Genomic DNA, 20,795 nt, shown 5'->3' on the forward strand with positions numbered 1-20,795 from the left:
TATATATATATAAAACATTTAATGCAATTTTTAATATTTATTGAAATTCTACAATATAATTTTTTTCTGTTTTTATATGCAACGATGAAAGCTATACAAAAAAATTATCAATAAAAATAATTTTTTATTTTAGTAAATGTTAAACAACCATCATTAATAAATACTGAAGAAATATATAAAATAAATAAATATATGAAAAAAAATCAAAATAATACTTGTGGAGTCCTACAACATTAATATTTTACCAGTATTATTAAAATAAAAATAAAAAAAACATTGTTAGGGTGTTGCTGCTATTTTAAGCCATCATAGTCAGAAGCTAAACATTGAAACTATTGACTTCTAATTCAACTGGTCTTATAAAGGTAGTCTGAGTTTGAGGTTTACTTAGAATAAACAGTAAACCTAACTGAAAATGTATTTACTGTTGGTTAATTTTAAATAACACAAAAAATTAAGTAAAACTTTCGTGTTATTTTAATTTCTTTAAATACATAAATAGTAATGTTTGAAAAGTGTGATGATTATAAGATAATTAAATATCAGCTTTGTAGATAATACTTGAAAATAAACCGTGTTTATAAAACAGTTTTTAACTTTATTTTTATTCCTTATGAAATGAATATACACATATACACTATTTTTTTCTAAAAGTATTTCTAACTTGAATACGTACCTTTAATGCTGACAGTAGATAATGTTTCTTAAAGTACCTTAGCAATAATGCTGAAAAAATAATGAAAAAAGAAAAATTAATTATGAATAAATAATTTAATTATGCAATAAAATTACAGAATTATGATCTCTAATTCTATTACAATTGTTAAACATTTAATTAAAATTTTAAATACAAATAAAAACTAATTTGAAAAAATTATTTTTCATTAGCCATTGTTTCTATCGTATATATTGGTAATATTAAAGTATAATTTTAATATTTACTCTATTGTACTAGGAATATTTTAAATTTGGGCAATTCAATTATCATTTAGTTTCCTGTTTGTTACCAAACATTTCCCTTCATTCTGCAGTAGAAACTGCTGTTGTGTTATTATAATATTAATTTTACTCTTGATTTTTTTGCTTATAATCACTTAGTGTTTTATTTCTTAAAAAAAGTGTTTATTTAGAAGACTTCTAATGTAATGAAAAATATACAGTGATTTTTTTATTGAAAATAAGAACTATCTGTCTGAAATTTTTATAATGAATACTTTAAGTAAGGCATTATTTCAAAAAAGTTTAAAAGATATTGACTGCAAAGCTATCGTTCATCCATCCTATGAAACATGTTTTGAATCGGTACTTTCTAATTACGTTGAAGGAATTAAAGGAACAGGAAAGTTCTACTTTTTTATTTATTTGGTAATGTAAACTTAATCATACTACACACATTTTTTTAGTTAATTACTAAATTTCTATTTTAAAATTAAAGTTTGATGGCTTACTTAATAGTAAGTTTAATGAAAACTAATTTTAAAACTTTGTAGATTTAAGATCACTAATCAGTATGTAAATAACATTAAGATAAATTCAAAGAAATTCTTAATTCCTTATATCAAGTAGATAATTTTTAAACCTCCCTCTATGAATTATGAGACCTTGCCAACGGTGAGGACACTTGAGTGCTCAATGATACAGAGTAGCTGGACCAAAGGTGCAACCATATCGGAGAGGTATCTGCTGAGAGCCAGACTAATGAATGATTCTTGAAACAGGGCAGCAGCTGTTTCAGTAGTTGTTAAGGGCGTAGGTCAGGAGGGTTTAAATGTCCATATCAACAACACTCAATCGTGCAGGTGAAAGCAATAGAAAACTACAGCTGCTTTTTTTTTCAAGAAAATGTAACTCTGTAGTAACAAAAATGGAGGTGCCATCCTTGGTAAAATATTCCGGAGGTAAACTAGTCCCCTGTTTGGATCTCTGGGTGGGACTACTAAGGAAGGGGTCAACAGAAAATTAAAAAATAACATTCTACGAGACGGAGCTTGGAAAGTTAGAAGTCTAAAAAAGATTGGTAGGATAGAAAATTTAAAGAGGGAAATAGATAGATTAATGTAGATGTAGTATGAATTAGCAAGGTCCAGTAAGAAGAGGAAAACAACTTTTGGTCAGGTGATTTTAGAATAATTAACACAGCTTCAAATAAAGGGCAGGCAGGAATAGGTTTCGTAATGGAGAAGAAGATAGGGAAGAGAGCAGAGTATTTAAAAAAAATGCATAGGGACAGAATCATTGTAATAAGAATGAAATCAAATCTTAAGTAGACAACAATTGTTAACGTCTATATGCCTACAAGTGCCCATGATGATGATGAGGTACAGTGTGTATACAAAGAATTAGATGAAGCAGTTAAACATGTAAAAGGGGATGAAAATTTAATAATAGTTGGAGTTTGGAATGCAAGCATCACAAAAGGTAAGGAAGGAAATATTGTAGAGGAATATGAACTGGGCAAAAGTAATGAAGAGGTGATGACTTACAGAATTTTGCACGATGTATAATTTAGTAATTGCCAACACCCAGATTAAAAATCATAATAGAAGAATATACACTTGGAAAAAGCCAGGTGATACTGTAAAGTATCAGATAAATTATATCATGGTTAAGCAAAGATTTAGAAATCAACTCATCGACTACAAAGCTTACCCTGGACCAGACATTGATAGCAACCATAATTTAGTGATAATGAAATATAGATTGGGGTTTAAAATCATGAAGAAAAGGTGTCAGACGAATCGGTGGAATTTAGAGAAGCTTGAGGAAGAGGAGGTAAAGAAGATTTTTGAGGAAGACATCACAAGAGGTCTGAGTAAAAAAGATAAGGTAGAAAATGTAGAAGAAGAATGGGAGAATGTTAAAAAGAAATTCTTAAATCAGCAGAAGCAAACTTAGACAGAACAAAGAGAACTGGTAGCAAACCTTGGATATCAGAGGATATATTGCAGCTGATGGATGAATGTAGAAAGTATAAGAATGCTAGTGATGAAGAAGGTAAAAGGAACTATCAAAATTAAGAAATACCATAACAGTAAGTGCAAACTAGCGAAAGAAAAGTGGATTAAAGAAATTGTTCAGAAATGGAAAGAGAAATGATCACTGGTAAAATAGAAAGAGCATACAGGAAAGTTAAGAAAAATTTTTTGGTACATAAATTAAAATCTAATAATGTGTTAAATAAAGATGTACACTGAATTAAAATATGAAAGGAAAGGTCGATAGGTGGGTGGAATATATTGAAGAGTTATACGGAGGAAATGAATTAGAAAATGTTGTTATAGAGAAAGAATAGGAAGTCGAAGAGAATGAAAGGGGAGATACAATACTGAGTTCTGAATTTAAGAGAGCATTAAAAGATTTGAATGGCAGAAAGGCTCCTGGAATAGATGAAATACCTGCAGAATTACTGCACAGTGGAAGTGAGGAAGCAATAGATAGATTATACAAACTGGTATGTAATATTTACAAAAAGGGGAAGTTCCGTTAGACTTCAATAAGAGTGTTATAGTCATGATACCAAAGAGAGCAGGAGCAGATATATGTGAAGAATACAGAACCAATAGCTTAACTACTCATGCACCAAAAATCTTAACTAGAATTCTGTACAGAAGAACTAAGAGGAAAGTGGAAGAAGTGTTAGGAAAGGAGCAATTTGGTTTCAGGAAATGTATTAGGACAAAGGAAGCAGTTTTAGTGCTCAGATTAATAGTAGAAGGAAGATTAAAGAAAAACAAACCAACATACTCGTACTTGGCATTTATAGACCTGGAAAAGGCATTCGATAACGTAGACTGGAATAAAATGTTCAGTATTTAAAAAAAAATAGAGTTAAGGTACAGAGATAGGAGAAAAATTGCTAACACTTACAGGAACCAAAGTGCAATAGTAATAATTGAAGAACATAAGAAAGAAGTCGTAATAAGAAAGCTAGTCTGACAAGGATGTTCCCTATCATCGTTACTTTTTAATCTTTACATAGAACTAGCAGTTAATAATGTTAAAGAACAATTTAGATCCAGAGTAACAGTTCAAGTTGAAAAGATAAAGATGCTACAATTTGCTGATGAAATAGTAATTCTAGCTGAGAGTAAAAAAGATTTAGAAGAAACAATGAATAGCATGGATGAAGTCCAACGCAAGAACTACCGCATGAAAATAAACAAGAACAAAACGAAAGTAATGAAATCTAGTAGAAATAATGTAGATGAACCACTGAGTATAAAAATAGGAAGAGAAAAGATTATGGAGGTAGAAGAATTTTGTTATTTTGGAGGTAGAATTACTAAAGATGGACGAAGCAGGAGCGATATAAAATGCCGAATAGCACAGCCAAAACAAGCCTTTATTCAGAAATATAATTTTTTTGCATCAAAAATTAATGTCTTTCCTGATGTTTTGCATCAGGGAAACATTTTTGAAAGTATATGTTTGGAGCATAGCTTTAAATGGAAGTGAAACTTGGACGATCGAAGTACATGAGAAGAAAAGATTAGAAGCTTTTGAAATATGTTGCTATAGGAGAATGTTAAAAATAAGATGGGTGGATAAAGTAACAAGTGAAGAGGTGTTGTGGCAAATTGATGAAGAAAGAAGCATTTGGAAAAATATAGTTAAAAGAAGAGACAGACTTATAGGCCTCATATTAAGGCATCCTGGAATAGTCGCCTTAATATTCGAGGGACAGGTAGAAGGGAAAAATTGTACAGGCATGCAATGTTCAGAATACATAAAACAAATTGTTAGGGATGTAGGATGTAGGGAAGTAGGGATGTACCGAAATGAAATGACTGGCACTAGATAGGGAATCTTGGAGAGCTGCATCAAAGCAGTCAAATGACTGAACGCAAAAAAAAAAATTAAACATCAATGCATTCCACTTTTCTGCAGATGTACACATGCATAATGAATAAATTATACAATTTAAAAATTTTTAATTTTCTGGGGTTGAAATTAATGTTTTTGCATTTGCCTAGGTGGTTAAAATCATTATGCCCTGATGAAAAAATCTTTTATATTAAACTGACAGCTACGATAAGTTAAATTATTATTTTAAACAGACTTGACAAAATGGATTCTAGTTCATTGTGCATCATTGCATGTCATTTACTTGCTGTTTAATTTATGTTCACTTTTTGCTAGAATTATAGTTTTCCAAAATATACACAAAAAATAAAACTTGGTTTCTTATATTACACTTCATCATTAATTACATATGAATTATTAACAATAATTACAAATAGAATCGACAAAACATAAGAATGCAAAATGAATAAAAAAACAATATTTATGAAGCATAAAAAAGAATATACATTCAAAATTGCCCTTCCACAAAAAGGTAAGAAATCATAAAAATATATAAGTGAGATAAGATAAAAACCCATGAGATATAAGTTGTCAGGCAGAAAATACTCTGCTGGTGATTGGAGAGTTGCAAAATGAATTTAACATAACTTTTTCTTATAATGAGTTAAGGTATGACTTGAACAATTCTTGTGACACTTTTCCCAGAAATGATAATAACAGACTCAATATGTTATCACACCTCCCAGATAGTGCATTATGACATCTTTTGTGTGTCTATAATAAAATATTCTCTGACCAGGTGTTTCCAGATTTTTGGTCAGAAGCACTGGTAATGCCTACAATGAAATCTGGTAAAGATAAATCATGTCCCATAAGTTATCATCCTAACTCCTTGACAGCACCCTATGCAATGTGATGGAATGATTGTATTTTTCAATTTACAAAAAATTTACAACACAGCATGGAGGAGAGGAATCCTAAATACACTTCATGAATGATGTACGCAGGTACATCATTACCTTGAACACTAAGTGTACAAGGTAATCTCCTTGAAGTTATCAGGAGTTTCTTCAGTAGTCGGTCCTTCCAAGTTAGAGAGGGAATGATGATATCTGAAAGTTTCACACTGGAAAATGGAATATCTCGGAGAAGTGTCCTTAGTAACTTTTGTTTGCCGTAGCCATAAATAATATAACAAACTGTGTCTCAAAAGTTAATAGGTGTTAACTAACATTTTTAGATGATTTTTTTTATTTATGTAGTATGTAGAACGTTAGCTACAGGTTGACTGCTTCAAATGCAATAATCCGCTTAGAAAATCGTGGTGTAAATCTAACGGATTCACATTTTCTCTGGAAAAAAAATTGCATTTGCTTTTCCTGGTGGAGGGAACATGTTGAACCTCAACTGTATTTACATGGTGAACCAATTGAGGCATGCAAGTAGATTACATTTCTAGGCATGTAATTAGACCAATGACTAACATGGTAACACATTTGAAGGCACTCAAGGTAAAAAGTCCATTCCTGCTTAGAATACGGCTGCATAGCTTATTTGTCAGCACAAGCTACCGCTCTAAGCATGCTCAATATAGTCCATTGTTAATTCATTCATTCATCTTGCCCCGAGTAAGTGTGCTGGTAAATTTCAGGTTAGAGTTTTATTAATTTTTTGTTGGAAAATGGTTTTCTATTTTGTTTTTCAGTTTGGATTCTCCTACAAAAACTTTACAGGATCATTTTATCTCCTGGAGAAATGTGGCATTTTAGTAAAAGCTTTCCCTTGTTTTGTATCACCTTTTTTTTCACCTTTAATACCTTACTAATAATATCTTTCATCTACATTTTGAGTAGGAGCTCTACCTGTGTTTTTTTTATCTTTTATTTTAATGTTTATCTTGGGAGTACTTCAATGAAAACTTTGATGAAATAAAATTAATTCCCATTCCATATTCAGTGCTAAAAGTAAATTTGATTTTAATATGATTGAAAACATTTTCAAATAATTTTATTTGAAATATATGTTTTTTCATAAAGTTGCATTGTTTTTTCAAACTGTAAATTCTGACTATTTGCAATTACAGGTAACATCTACCTCTCATGATTTATTATTCTTCATGTTTACATCACATATACAACATAGATGTGCATATTATTATCTTGTTTTGCTAAAATTTACCTTTCCACCATATTCTAACAGGCTTTACTTTGTAAGAACACAGAAAATCATCCTTAAATAGAACTACAATTTTTCTCAAAATTGTGTTTCAATCTTCAAAAAAACCCATTTAAGTCTTCTTTTGAAAAAAAAAAATACTATCTCATAATGTTATATCTTAGCTTCAACTACTAATTGGTACACTCAGATTCAGAAAAATTAAACTCATAACACGAGTTTAAGTCGTATGATAGATTAAATTCAGTAATAAATTTATTACTCAAACCATTTAACTGGTTTTTTTTGGTTGTGATCATAGTTTCTTGGGCTCAACAGCAGTGTTTTAAATCATTTAGCCCTTTAAAATATGTTCAATCAAAATTTCTCTTCTATGGCAATATTACCTAATTGAAACTGCTCTTTTAGAAAAATTAAATAATTAAAGTAGCGTACTCAAAAGAAGGGTCTAAAAGTTTTTTGTAATGAATGGTGGTTTATAAAAAACTTCATAGTTGGTGGTTTTTTTAGAACTAGAACAATTTTGATGTCTTATTAGAAAAAAAGTAATAGTCTTATTAATGATTGGTTGGGCTTTCTTTAACAGGTAACTCATAAAGTTTCCATTGGTAAATACTAGATAGCACTGTGACTGCATACATCAGTCACCATGGATCTAAATATGAAACCACAATGTGTTTGTTGGAAAAAAAATCAGACACACAAGTTCAACGCAATTTTAGAACTCGGTATAACTTTGAGCTACCCTCTAGAACAAGCATTTGTTATGGTATGATAAATTTAAAGAAACTGGCAGTGTGGCAGGCCTAGAACATAAGATGGAAAAATGGAGATCATTTGTGAGTCTTTTGTTTGCAGCTTTGAGAAGTCAACTTTAAATGCAGCACGCAAGTTAAATCTTGCGGTATCTACCATTCACATTGTTTTGAAGAAACAATTAAAATTGGGACCTGATAAATTTCAATTATTGTAGCACATTATACTATAAGATCATACTGCTAGAAAGGGATTTTCTGTGGGATTGATTGAAAGAATTGAAAATAATGATTGACAACTTAAAAAAATTATGTTTTCAGATGAGACTACACTTGACGTGTCTGGAAAAGTTAACACTCAAAACATTCAAATGTTGGGATCAAGGAACCCACATGATACATTTGACCTAGAGATAGTCCAGAAATTAATGTTTGGTGTGGATTGCTTCATGAACATGTGATTGGACCTTTTTTCTTTTGGAAATGGCAGTTAACATAAACAAATATCTATCTGGACTTTTTAGAGGGATTTTTTTACCCTCAGCTTGAAGAGTTACAATCCGAAATCATATTTCAACAAATGGGAGTGCCACCTTCATCTTTATGGGGTTTATTAGTGTGAATTCCTGAACAACACACCCAAATTGCCAGGTAGGATGTGATGGAGCAATCTCTTGGTCACCTCAATCACCAAATATAACTCCGTATTTTTTAGTGTGGGGTTTCATCAAGGTCAATGTATACAAAACTTGTGTAGTGAATATTGATAACCTTAAAGAGAGGATTAACATATTTGAACTCATAAACGTGGATGCTACCACGAATATGGCATGAAATTGATTACCAGTTGGATATTTTGCAAATTACTAATGGTGCACCACATTGAATGTCTTTAATTACAGGTTAAAAAAAACTATCAGTTTCTAAATCAATCTTTGATTCAATCTTTAGAAACTATCAATGTTTCTAAAGTCATACAACATACTTTTGTATCTTAATAAATAACTAATTTACTCAATATTAAAGTTGGTTCAGATAATTCTCAGACACCTGGTATAGTCAGGTAAAAACTTAAGAAATCAAGAGTGTGTTATTATTAAGAAAGCTCTTAACATTCTTATTATGTTAAAGACCTGCATTAACTCTGTTCAGTATCATACCAAGGTCATGATTAATGAGGCAATGGCAAAGGATTAACTGAATTAGCATTTAAGTTGAATTAACAAACAACTTAAGCACAGTAATTGGCACAGTAACTTAAGCACTGATAATCATTTATAAATATTATTAAAGTTTTCCAAGAATATTGTCTGGCAAATGAAAAAATGCACCTGAACTTAATTGCTCACATTTTCCTTGAGAACATAAACTTTGTGTTTGATTGTTTAATTATAGTTCTTTCTAATATAAGTTCTTTCTAATATAGAAAGGAACAAGCTTTGGTTTGGTAAATACTGCATTTTTTATGATTGTTTATTGAGAAATTAATAATTAATTAATCTAAGTTCAGGTTCATTCACTGATTTTTCAGATTGTAGACCAATATTTAATTTTTCATCCAGGATGTTCAAAATCAGTTTTGTAGCTTTAAGGATATTTTATATAATGATGATGATATAATGATTATATAATTGTGTTTTCATTCACCCTTGGTAAGGGTGTACTTTTCAAATGAAAAGTATCACGGATTACACCTGTTTTTTAATTTGGTCCATCTAATGACATTTGAACTGAAATTAACTTGAATTGTTAACACTTCAGTGTGGATGGAATTCTGAAATTACATATGGTAAATGTCAATGATGCACCTGGTTCCAGATTTACAAGGGATCATTCCTTAATGAATTTTTTTTTAGCAGGCTTACTTTCTTTTATTAATTTAATCTTCAAAGTTTTTTTTTTTTAATTTTGACAATAATGTAAATTTTTAATTTACTTTTTAAAAAGAAAGTTTAAAGAGATATAATGTTCTGTTTTGGACTATACATATAAAGCAATATTTTTACCTAATATATGGGCTTCAAGAAATAAATACTTGAGAATAATTAGTATGCGTACAGAATTATATCCACAACTAAACAAAGTAGAAGCATAACTTCAATAACTCTCTGCAGCACTCGCACTCTAGCAGTTACTTTACCCCGGAAAAAAAGACCAACTGCCCCCCCTTACGAATATATATGTATATATATAAATTTTTTATTTTCATTAAAAAATCAAATCATTTTATTTAAATTTTAATGAATGTATATATTTAGAAACATTAACATAATATAATATTGATAATCTAGCTTTACAAAACAGTAGAAATTAATTAAGAAATATCTTACCTAGCCACAAATTGTTAACCATATAATTTTTTACATTTTTAAATGCTATCAAAAATGTAATTATTGGACAATCAAAATGCCATTATTTTGAAAATAAAAGAAGGTAATATCAACTGCACTAAAAATCACAAAAAACTTTTTTCTCATTTTCAATTCTGCAAACATTTTTATTACATCTTTTAAATTTACTTGAGAAATTTCATGTTGCTAAAATGGCCAAACCATTAAGACGATTTTGTGTAGTAGCCGTACGTAAAAAGTTCTTAATTAATTTTAACTTTAGAAACTCCTTTCGCCACCTGCTACAGTTATTGTTATAGTTAGCAATATTCTTAAAGCAATAGAAAGATTTGGGGCAAAATTTAATTCTGTAATTAAGTTCAGTATATTGTTTTGGCTTGTTTAGGCTAAAGTGCAGATACTGCTGAAATTTCCTCTGCTAATTCTACACAATTTATGTGAACAGAATAATCATCAGTTAAAATACATTTTAAATTCTTAAGTAGAATTTCTTTGGACATGGTATTTAAATCGTATATATCATACAAGAATTGAAAATAGTTACTATGATTACTAAGTTATTAAAATCTAGCATCAAGTGCATTTTGTGCTTGATCGATAGTAAAATAAAAAAAAAACTATTTTATATTTTTCTTTTGGATCTTCGATGGGTTCATCTCATGCTTCGTATAAGAAGTTCCTTTTTCTTCTTACGCGGTGTCGTGATGTTGATCCAAAATTAACCTCCACGTCAACTTCGGTAGCACGTTCTTTTGCATCAATAGCAGTTTCATCAAAGGACGAATCAGATCGAAGATTCTTGAAAAATATTTTTCAGTGTTGTAAAACATCAATTGCAGAGGCAAGATCAAAATCTTTTGTTTGCATCAACTTGCTTATAGGATTAATGGAATTTAGTATTTTATGCCAAATAACTAATGAACACAAAAACTTACAATACAATTTAATAAACCGGTGGCCTCGTCACTTATTAAATTATAAATTTCTTAGTTTTCTTAATAGTTTAGCAAAGCGTCGTATACATCTACCAAATAGAATCTCAAAGGCTTTAAGGTCTCTGTCCTACTCTCCCATCTAGTGTACCTCGATGGTTTCAAAGTTAAGCATTGAACATGTTTTAAAAGTATTGCCCATTGAAAATTAGATGCCGAAAAAAATAAATATATTTTTTGGACCGTGTTAAATAAATTAGCGCCTTCCAAGGATGCTTTTGCCATATCATTAACAACAAGATTGAGAGAGTGGCTACTACATGAAACATAGAATGCTCGCGAATTATATTGTTTAATTCTAGATTGCATTGTTCCTTTATCGCCCTTCATATCCCCGGACCCCCTATCGTAACCCTGCCCTCTAAAGTCATTAAACTGTCCATTTATAATATCAGACATTTGTTTTCCTGTGAATCTTTTGAATAGTAAGAAGCCTAAAATAACAACCGGGGGATCAACAGATCCCCTGGTGGATCTGTTGATACGAGAGCGGATCGAAAGACATGATGGTACTGATTGAGCAGAGGTGTCGGCGAATTTCAGCTGCGCATTTGGTGTGAAAGGTGGAGGACTGGAGAAAAGGCAGCGTAGACGAGGCGGGTAATCCCGAACCTAGAAACGTGGTGCAATAGGCGGTATGGAGAGGCTACTTTTTATACTGCGCAAGTACTGTCCGGACACGGCTGCTTTGAGGGCTACTTTCACCGTTTTGGCCGTCAGAAATCACCGGTATGCATGTATTGTTATGTAGAGGACTCAATTGAGCATACAGTGATTCATTGTGCTTAGTGTAACAGCTACCGAGCCAGAGCGGGTATCGTTGGACTAGCACCGGAAGAACTTGTGGCCCACATGTTGAACTCTGTTGATAACAGGAGTGCGGAGGAGGCGTTTGCCCGTGAGGTACTTCGGGCAAAGGACACAGAGAACAGAAATCGAGGTTTTTAGAGTATGGGAAGGACAGATAGCCAGAGTCGCGAAAGCTGACATGCCGAGGTGTGCCGGTTCCGATGAACGGTTGAGGACTCCTGGGGAGTTAAGGTGGGTGTAAATTAAAAGACCAAGTCCCAGCCGCTGGGTGGGGGGCAGGAACGACACAGTCGGACCAGGTTCCCTCTCCCCGGTGGTGATAGGCAGGCGCTTCTTGGGCCTTTGGGCCTGAATATGATTTTTGTAAATTTCATGCTCCTTTAAAGTTTAGCCGAGGTGCTACCAACTTTTAAAACCCTCCTGTGAAAGAGAACTAACTATGCAGCCAAAAATTTTACAACAGAAGCAGTGAACTCATTTTTGTGAAAGTACACTAGCCGATCTCGTAAAAGTTGCTCTCATTGCTTAAAATTCGTGTACAATAATTTGCGCTAAAACGTTGACCAGTGTCATTGGAAGGAAATTTGTAATTATGCAATGGTTAGGTTAACCTTGTCTTATTAAAAAACTTCATTAGGCGTCTCCTAAAATTTTTGGCCACAATGCTGAATCTGTTCTTTGTAGTTTGTAGAACGTTTTCTGTGTGTGTCGTCAGTTCTAGTTCATTTAAAAACTTCGTCCATTTGTTTGTCATCATCATCATCCTCTGACAATTCCGTATTTTCTTTTAAAACCGCACTTGATGATGAATTATCAGAGTTGTCATTTGTTTTGGTATAATTTTGGATATAATTTTTATTTATGATTCGGATATAATTAATTTTTTTTATAATTTTTATGATTTGGATATAATTTTTATTCGGCTTCCTTTTCCAGCCTTCTTTTTTATACTTGTAACTAGACAGTTTTCTTTAACCGTCAGAAATTCTAGAATAATGTAAACTATATAAAAAAAATTATCCTTGTTCTGAATAAGCTGAAACCGCAATTAACTTCAAAATTATATTCCGTCAATCGACATGAAAAACATTTATGCGCTACACAAAATATTTTTCGTATCCTACGAACGAAAAGAAAGTCTAGCTAGCGTAATTATATATGTATTTTATAATAAATATTTCAGCAAACCATAAATAGTCATTAAAAACAATTTTATAATTCTTCATTGTCAGAGTTTTTTCAATTCAATTATTCAAATATATTATTATAAGATGTTTTTTATCAAAGCAATGAACTTAATGTCGTATATTATTGATTCAAATTATTATTTTCATATAACAATAATTTAAATAATTATACTTTTAGAATACATTAAATTTGATACAATATTTTATTGGTTCAAAAAACAGCCTTTTTGGATAAATAAAATATTTATTTTATTTAAAAACGCTTTCTTTGTTTCTATTCGATAATCGATTTACGATAAACTAGCATCTATAAAACTAAACACTATCTTAATTATAGATGTACTTACCTTTAAAAATTAAGAAATCGCACTGAAGTAAATTTTATGAACTTCCACTTGTTATCATTACCGACGTAATAGCAAGAATAATGCTATTGTGTGACGAAGCCGCTCTTTTATAATTAGAGATAATAAGCAAGTCAATGCATGTTCAAACACAAGTTGAAGCAGCGCTCTGTTCGAATGCTAATGCTATTCTGTTCAGAGAAGTACATGTATGTTCAAACAAGTTCAAGCAGCGTCCTTTACAAATTCTGCGTTAATTTTTCGTTAACAGTGTAAATAATTTTAGCTTTAGACATAAACAATATAAATACGCTACGCACCGTAAATTTTTAGCGAACGAAAAAATCGATATGTGAAATTTTCTGTTAACTGGGTGTTTAACACATCAATATTTTTCTCACACTTACAGCCAAAATGCCGCCTCCGAATTTTGGCGTCCCGGACAAAACTCCGGGTTCCCCGACCCTATAGTGGGCGCTGCTCTCTGTCTGTCATTCATTACTGGATGCAAAGTCCTTCTTTTATGTCTGTTTTGAATAAAAATATATAATATTCATTTTATGCTGAAAATTTTAACACATCTGCTAAGGTTTGTGATTGCAATATATGTTGAAGAGTATTTAAATAACCAATATTTTACTATTCGATTAAGAATGATTCTTTTTTATGTCTTGTAAATCACAGCAACTGGCTTACTTCTTTTCATATATCTGCACATCAGCTGCTTCAGAGTACAATAGAAGAAATATCATTATTTTCATTAACCGAGGCACTATTCACTGAAGAAAAGGATAGCATTTTACTTAGACTTCTTGTTTTATACTATCTCGTTAAATCTTTTAGTGAGTGTTATGCAAGTGATGTACGTTTAGAAGAAGGAAGAGGCTCCAGTCTGAATTGTTTTCTTTGAAAGTAATTAAGTTCAAACTTTATGTAGTCCCTGGTTTGAAGATGTAACTTGTTACAGCTGAATCTCGGCTGTATTTCTGTTTCTGTATTTATTAATCTATGCTGCATTGTATCTGTAAAATTGGATTGCGAAGTACAAGTTAAGCTGGGAGTCATAAATAATACTTTTTCACTTTCTTAATATGAATGAAATTAAATGCTTGTCTAATTTTTTACTCCAAGTTTACTTAACAGGTTGGTACGAACTATGTCTTCTCAAATATTCTAAAAGTGTTTGTAATTATGGTGTAGGAACTATAGTTCATTGTTATGAGTGATTTATTTTAGTACTGAATGATTTAAAATTGACATTGTCATAGTAGTATTTTCCTTACTAAACTGTAAATCTTTAGTTTAGAAATATTAAAACATAATTACTGCCAAAGTAGTTTAAAACCAATGATTTATAATGAAATATTTTACAATATTAATTTGTTTTATTACAAATTTTTTGATAGGAGATATTTTAATTCTGTACATTCCACTAAACTGTGTTTTTATAATAAATATGAAGTCCTCATAATCTTTCAGTATGTACTGGCTTGATTTAGGATTAAATAACAATCAAAATTACTGGACTTTTATGATGAAAAATGTAGGGAAAACTTTGCACTCAGCAGTAAGTGGGATGTAGTCAAGAAGTATTACAAATTCACAGTATTTGTAATAGCCTTGAACAAATCCTCTGATTTTTTTTTTGGAATTTGCTAAAGCTTGATTTAATCTACAAGAATGTATGTAAATTCATTATGCACAACAACAAAGAACATTGTTCTTGAATTAATTGCCATTATTTTTGTACAAGCAGCATCATCTATTTCTTCTTAGTTTATTTTGCCTATTGCAAATGTTACTGTAATTACTTTGGTACAATTGTTGTAGTACATTTTGAAAATTTTCAAATCTAACTTCTCATAAATGGCTCTGAAACCATTTTGGATATTTTAATGTACTTATTATTTTGTAGACCACTAAATGTTTTTAGCATAGCAAGATATTTCAGAATTATAGAAAATAATATTTTTGTAAAATACTAAATTTCATAATTGAATTTCTCTAAATATTATTTCAATTTCTATCAACTTTTTAATATGTTAATCATCGTAGAACTTTAAATATTTTACAATTTATTCAAAATTAAATAAAAAAAAGAAGTTCTCAATTTAAAGTACACTGTTATTCAATGCTATTTTAGAAATACTGGTCAAATGGATTTCATACTAATGCGATGAATTCATGTTACTAAAATGCAATAAATAAAAAAATTATCAATTTTAGTTAGAAGTTATTTTGTATTGGATACATTATACTCAAATTTACGCAGACAGATATTTGGACAGTCCATAGTATTTTTAAGGGAATTCTGGATAAACTGAAACTACTCTTTCAAGAAAGTTTCATTTCTTGTGATTCCAAAATTATAAAGGATTTCTATAGATAATGATCATCTCTAAAAATGATTTATTTTCAAACGTAAATTTTTATTCACATAGTATCCATTCTGTTTATTGTATATAATGAATGGGCCACTTAAAATGTAGTGATAAAACAGAATTCGCTATTGGAGAGATTCTTTCAGTTCCTAGACCATCTTCAGGCTTGATTTTTAATTAAAATGAAACATTTTTTTACACTTATTAATGTAGTACATTTTCATAAATAAAACATAATTTCGTTAAATTTTCCAAAGATAAGTTTTACTATTCTTATTTAGGTAGCCAGTTCATTATTTTTGTTTTGATTATTATTATTATTAATTAATTGTATGTAAAAGAGTCCATTATCAGCAATTGTTGGGTATTGTCAAATAGCAATGCATTATTTTTTGTCAGTTGATGTAAATATAAAACTCACTGGAAGTGGTAAGTATATCTATGAATACTATGAGTATTTCAATTTAAAAATAAAAATAAGTGTCTCATGTAGGTGAACAAATTTTAGAAAATATTTAAAGCTTGTTTACTTTTATCACTAAGCAATTCACTGAAGACTTTAAAAAACAAATCTAAAAAATCTTCAGCTAGATTTAAACTATACTTATGAAGGTAATTCTATCAAGAAGCCAAGGTGTGTTTTCGTACATTATGTACTTTTGTATAATATCCATGTTAGTACCCATTCTTGTAGAAGTTAAAAGGACTAATGTTTTATTAAATAAAAAAAGACTAAGTTGTTAGTGAGATTGAAAAGTAATGCTGGGATCTTATACATTATTAAATAAATTAAAGTTTTAATCCAAATTTTACAAGAGGAAAAATATTTACTATAAAAAACAATCTTACAAATGAAACTTTGTCTCATATAGTTGTAAATGTTATTGTTTAAGGAAGAGATGAAATTTAAATTCATATGATTATAAAGAAAAATTTTAAAGTATTGTACTTATTCTAATGCAAGAAAATATATTTTCAGAATTATGATGCAGTTCCTTTGTCAATGTTGTTATAAATGGAAAAGTTGTTAGTAGTTACGTTACCGTGGAATAGCTGGAAACCAGTTTAACATAAATGGTCATATAATACATTTGATCTATGTTGGTTAATATTTGTTTATTAAAATTTTATCTATTTTATATTATAATGTAAAATTTTATGAAAATAAAATATTTTATTTGATTTTTTAGCAATAATCAAACATGTTATATTTGACTACATATTAATAGATTTCTTAATCAAGATATAGGTCAACATTAACACCCCTGTAAAAAAAATTACATCATAGTTCTGAAAAGTTTGTCTGCGAGTTATTTTAAATTTTTTTGTAAAATTTTAAACCACATTTTATCACAAAAATGTACAATAAAAATGTATGATAAACCTTGTTATCCACAAGCACATGTGTACAAAAATACGAGTAATTTCTATTTACTCATCTTAAATTGTAGTTGTTTAAATAATTAGCTTGTAATGGAATTCAATTAACTTTTGATAACCATACATTTTCTTATGGATTATTTCAGATTCAGCTACTTCTAAATGGAAGAAATATTACAAAACAGATATTGCAGCAGACACTTAAGTGTTACTTTTTGTCTGTTCTGTCAGGTGGAATTAATTTTGCTACAGCTGGGGGAACAATTTGTCTTCTAAGGTTAATAAATCTAGTTTCGTAACTTATTTAGTAATAACAAGTTACAAAACTGACAAATTATTATGAGATTATAGAATCTAATTTGCACAGTCTAATTATTTCACTGGGGTTTAGAACTTTGAGACTACACTCCTAACCAAGGACTTAGGAATCACAAAGTTATGATCATATTATGGGAGCAGTTATAAGAAGAGCTGCTTTCTACAATTATGATGTTACATTTGGTAGGTCTAACTTCTTTTGAGAGCTTGTTGGTACAATTCCTAGGGTGCCTATTAGTATAGTAAAACGGCAGTAGTCTTTTTCCATAGTCATTGGATTTCAATTTGTCCTTGTGTCATGTTATTTTGCCAGTTCTTTTCTTGGAGTTGATCAATAGGAACAGTGATATATAAAATCCAATTACATTTTTCTCCCTCTACAGTGATATTTTGTGTGCTGTGCTTTAAGTGGTGGTCAGTTTGAATTTTGAAAACCACCGGGTTGGTCTAGTGGTGAACGCGTCTTCCCAAATCAGCTGATTTGGAAGCTGAGAGTTCCAGCATTCAAGTCTAGTAAAGCCAGTTATTTTTACATGGATTTGAATGCTAGATCATGGATACCGGTGTTCTTTGGTGGTTGGGTTTCAATTATCCACACATCTCAGGAAAGGTCGAACTGAGAATGTACAAGACTACACTTCATTTACACTCATACATATCATCCTCATTCATCCTCTGAAGTATTATCTAAATGGTAGTTACTGGAGGCTAAACAGGAAAATAAAGGTATAAAATAAAGGTAAGTTTGAATTTTGAAGTTCCAGAGGATCTTCACCTGGTCATTCTCAATTATTTTGTTTTGCTGATGTTCCCATCACTTTTTGCTTAAACGGTATGAATGATGGTAGCTAATTTTTATGTCTCTCTAAATAGTCTGTTTGTGGGATCTTCTTGCAGTTGTAAATTAGGTGTTCAGTTGTCTCTTGAGCCTCCTTGCAAATTGACATTTGCTCCCACTCTGGGTCTTATTGATTTTGGCTTTGGTGGTATTGGTTTTTCAGTCCTTGATCTTGTGGTGCCAGTATAAGGTACTGCATTTCTTTCTTCAATGTTCCTTTCTTTAGCCACTGCCACATTTCACTGTTGTTGCTACCTTCTTGTATGTTGTTAATGTATTGGCAGTGCAATAGTTTACTCTGCCATCTTTCTCTTCTGCTATTGACCATTTAACTCATATATTTTTGCTTACTTTGTTCACCTATTAAGAGTTCCTTCTTTGTAGGTTTCCTTCAACCATTGTTCTTGACTTCCTTAAATATATTCCACCAGTGCTTGCTTTTCTTCCTCTATTGATTGTTGCACTTGAATCATGCCTCTTTCTCCTTCATTTCCCTTAGCATGACTCTTTCCCTCAGCTTCCATGCCTTTTATCCATTCTGCTTTCTTGTTGTATGCCTTTGGGTTGTCCCAAAGTTCTTGTCAAAATTGTAATGTATCTTTCTTGTCCATTTACGTGTTTAGTTTTTCAGCCTCTCAGTTTGCTACTGTTCTATAGAGTAGCAAACTGAGAGACTTGTAACTAACCAAAAAAAAAAAAAAATTTCTGTAACTTCATGGATTTGTTTGAAATAGGATGTTCTGTTTATACTGGGAAGGTTGATTATTGTATTCTGTTATTTTCCTTTCAACAGCTGTAATTCGTTGCTTTGTAATTTCAAGAACCTATTTCACTGTTCTTTTGTCTAGGTGAAATTCACTAAATCTGATCTTGTTTTTTTTTGCATTGCTTAATTTTTTCCTCTTTCATTTCATTTAATTCACTGACGTCTGATCTTAACTTGCTGACCTAGTTCTTTAGCCTGACCTTCTATTTTGGTAATGCCTTTGCTATTCTTTAGGGTTACTGATTTTATATCAGAGCCCTTCAGTCACATTAGTTACCCAGTTTTAACAAGAAGTAGCATAAAAGAAAAGTTGAGTCTGACAAGTTTATCTTATTCAAAACATATGGAATGATTTCATAAAAAAAAAAAAAAAAAAAAATTTGACATTATAAACCGTTATAATGTCAAATTTTTTTTTTTTTTTTTTATAACATGTACCGACATGTTATATATTAAAACCCCGCTCCACTACTGCTAAGGAATTAAAGTTTTCAGAGTCATATAGTGACTATGCATTGGACCTTGGCCAAGAAATATCAAGAATTCAATCTGCTGTGAATCATATTTTAATAATAAAACAGTAAAAATCATTTTATAACAGTTCCCATTTCTGCTGGCTGCATTAGTAGTAATTTATTTATTTTGTATCAACATTTTTAATTACATTTTGAGTGGTTGGAATTTTGATTTCATCAAAAGAAGACCATGAAACAATTAAGTTTTTCTATCATGTAGTGAATACTTTATTTGTAAGAATGTATTGAAATATCTAAGAACTATACTTCACATATTGCCGCATTTTATATTATAATACCTACATTTTAATGATTTATCATAAAAGGGATTGTAAACAAACTGTCCAGGCATTAATTTTAAGATAGTATCACAAAGTATTACTTTAACAACTAACAATTAAATTATTTAATTTCATATTAAACATAAATAAGATAAAGAATTTACAAACACAGACTTTATGTTTTCAAATTCCTTAATCCTATTTTATTAATGCCAGGATCCAGCCCTACATATGTACATATATGTGCCCTGCTTGGCCCCAAGGTATAAGATTTAAACTTCTGGCACCTGAGGCTATGTTTCTAGGAAATGCCATCACTATGTTGGTTCAGACTGGATGACAAAACCTCTGAGGGAAAACCAGAAGACCTCTGCAGATAGATAATTTAATTTCAATATAATGTTAACTTTAAATGGGATGGCGGAAGTTGGAGGACTCCTAATTTTACAGCCTCCTTCTTTGAATTAATTTCACACCATATTTTTTGGTGAAAGAAGTTATTAAAAATTTTATTCATAAAATTTTGTTGAAATGTTGTAAATGTAGTTTTGCAATAACACTTCAAAACAATTTTAGATAGTCTCCTCTCTCTTTTTTTCTGTTTAGCATCCGGCATTATAAGGTATTACTTCAGTGGATGATGAGAATGATATGTATGAGTGTAAATGAAGTCTTCTACACAGTCTCATGTTAATCACTCCTGAGATGTGAAATTAATTGAAACCCGACCATCAAAGAACCCCAGTATCCACAATCTAGTATTCAAATCCATATAAAAGTAACTCCCTTTACTAGGATTTGAACCTTAGAACTCTTGACAACTCAAATCAGCTAATTTGCAATGATGAGAGTTCACTATGGATGAACTTCCTGAAAAATAAAATTTAATGTAAGAATTC

General features: G+C 30.6%; 1 protein-coding gene across 2 annotated transcripts in view; it reads left to right on the top strand.

Annotated features, from left to right (window-relative positions):
- The first annotated feature begins 966 nt into the window (after positions 1–966).
- The window catches only part of LOC142332236 (transmembrane protein 135-like), a 62,469-nt gene continuing 42,640 nt past the window's right edge, over positions 967–20,795 (top strand). The window contains exons 1-2 of one of the 2 annotated variants that reach the window (XM_075378541.1): positions 967–1,365; positions 17,325–17,455. In XM_075378541.1, the coding sequence (XP_075234656.1) occupies positions 1,207–1,365; positions 17,325–17,455 (290 nt within the window). In that variant the 5' untranslated portion in view covers positions 967–1,206. The remainder of the gene's footprint in view (positions 1,366–17,324; positions 17,456–20,795) is intronic. The other variant, XM_075378549.1, reaches the window with a different exon arrangement.

The sequence above is a fragment of the Lycorma delicatula genome, chromosome 1 (assembly GCF_047948215.1).
Source record: "Lycorma delicatula isolate Av1 chromosome 1, ASM4794821v1, whole genome shotgun sequence".
Classification (NCBI taxonomy): domain Eukaryota; kingdom Metazoa; phylum Arthropoda; class Insecta; order Hemiptera; family Fulgoridae; genus Lycorma; species Lycorma delicatula.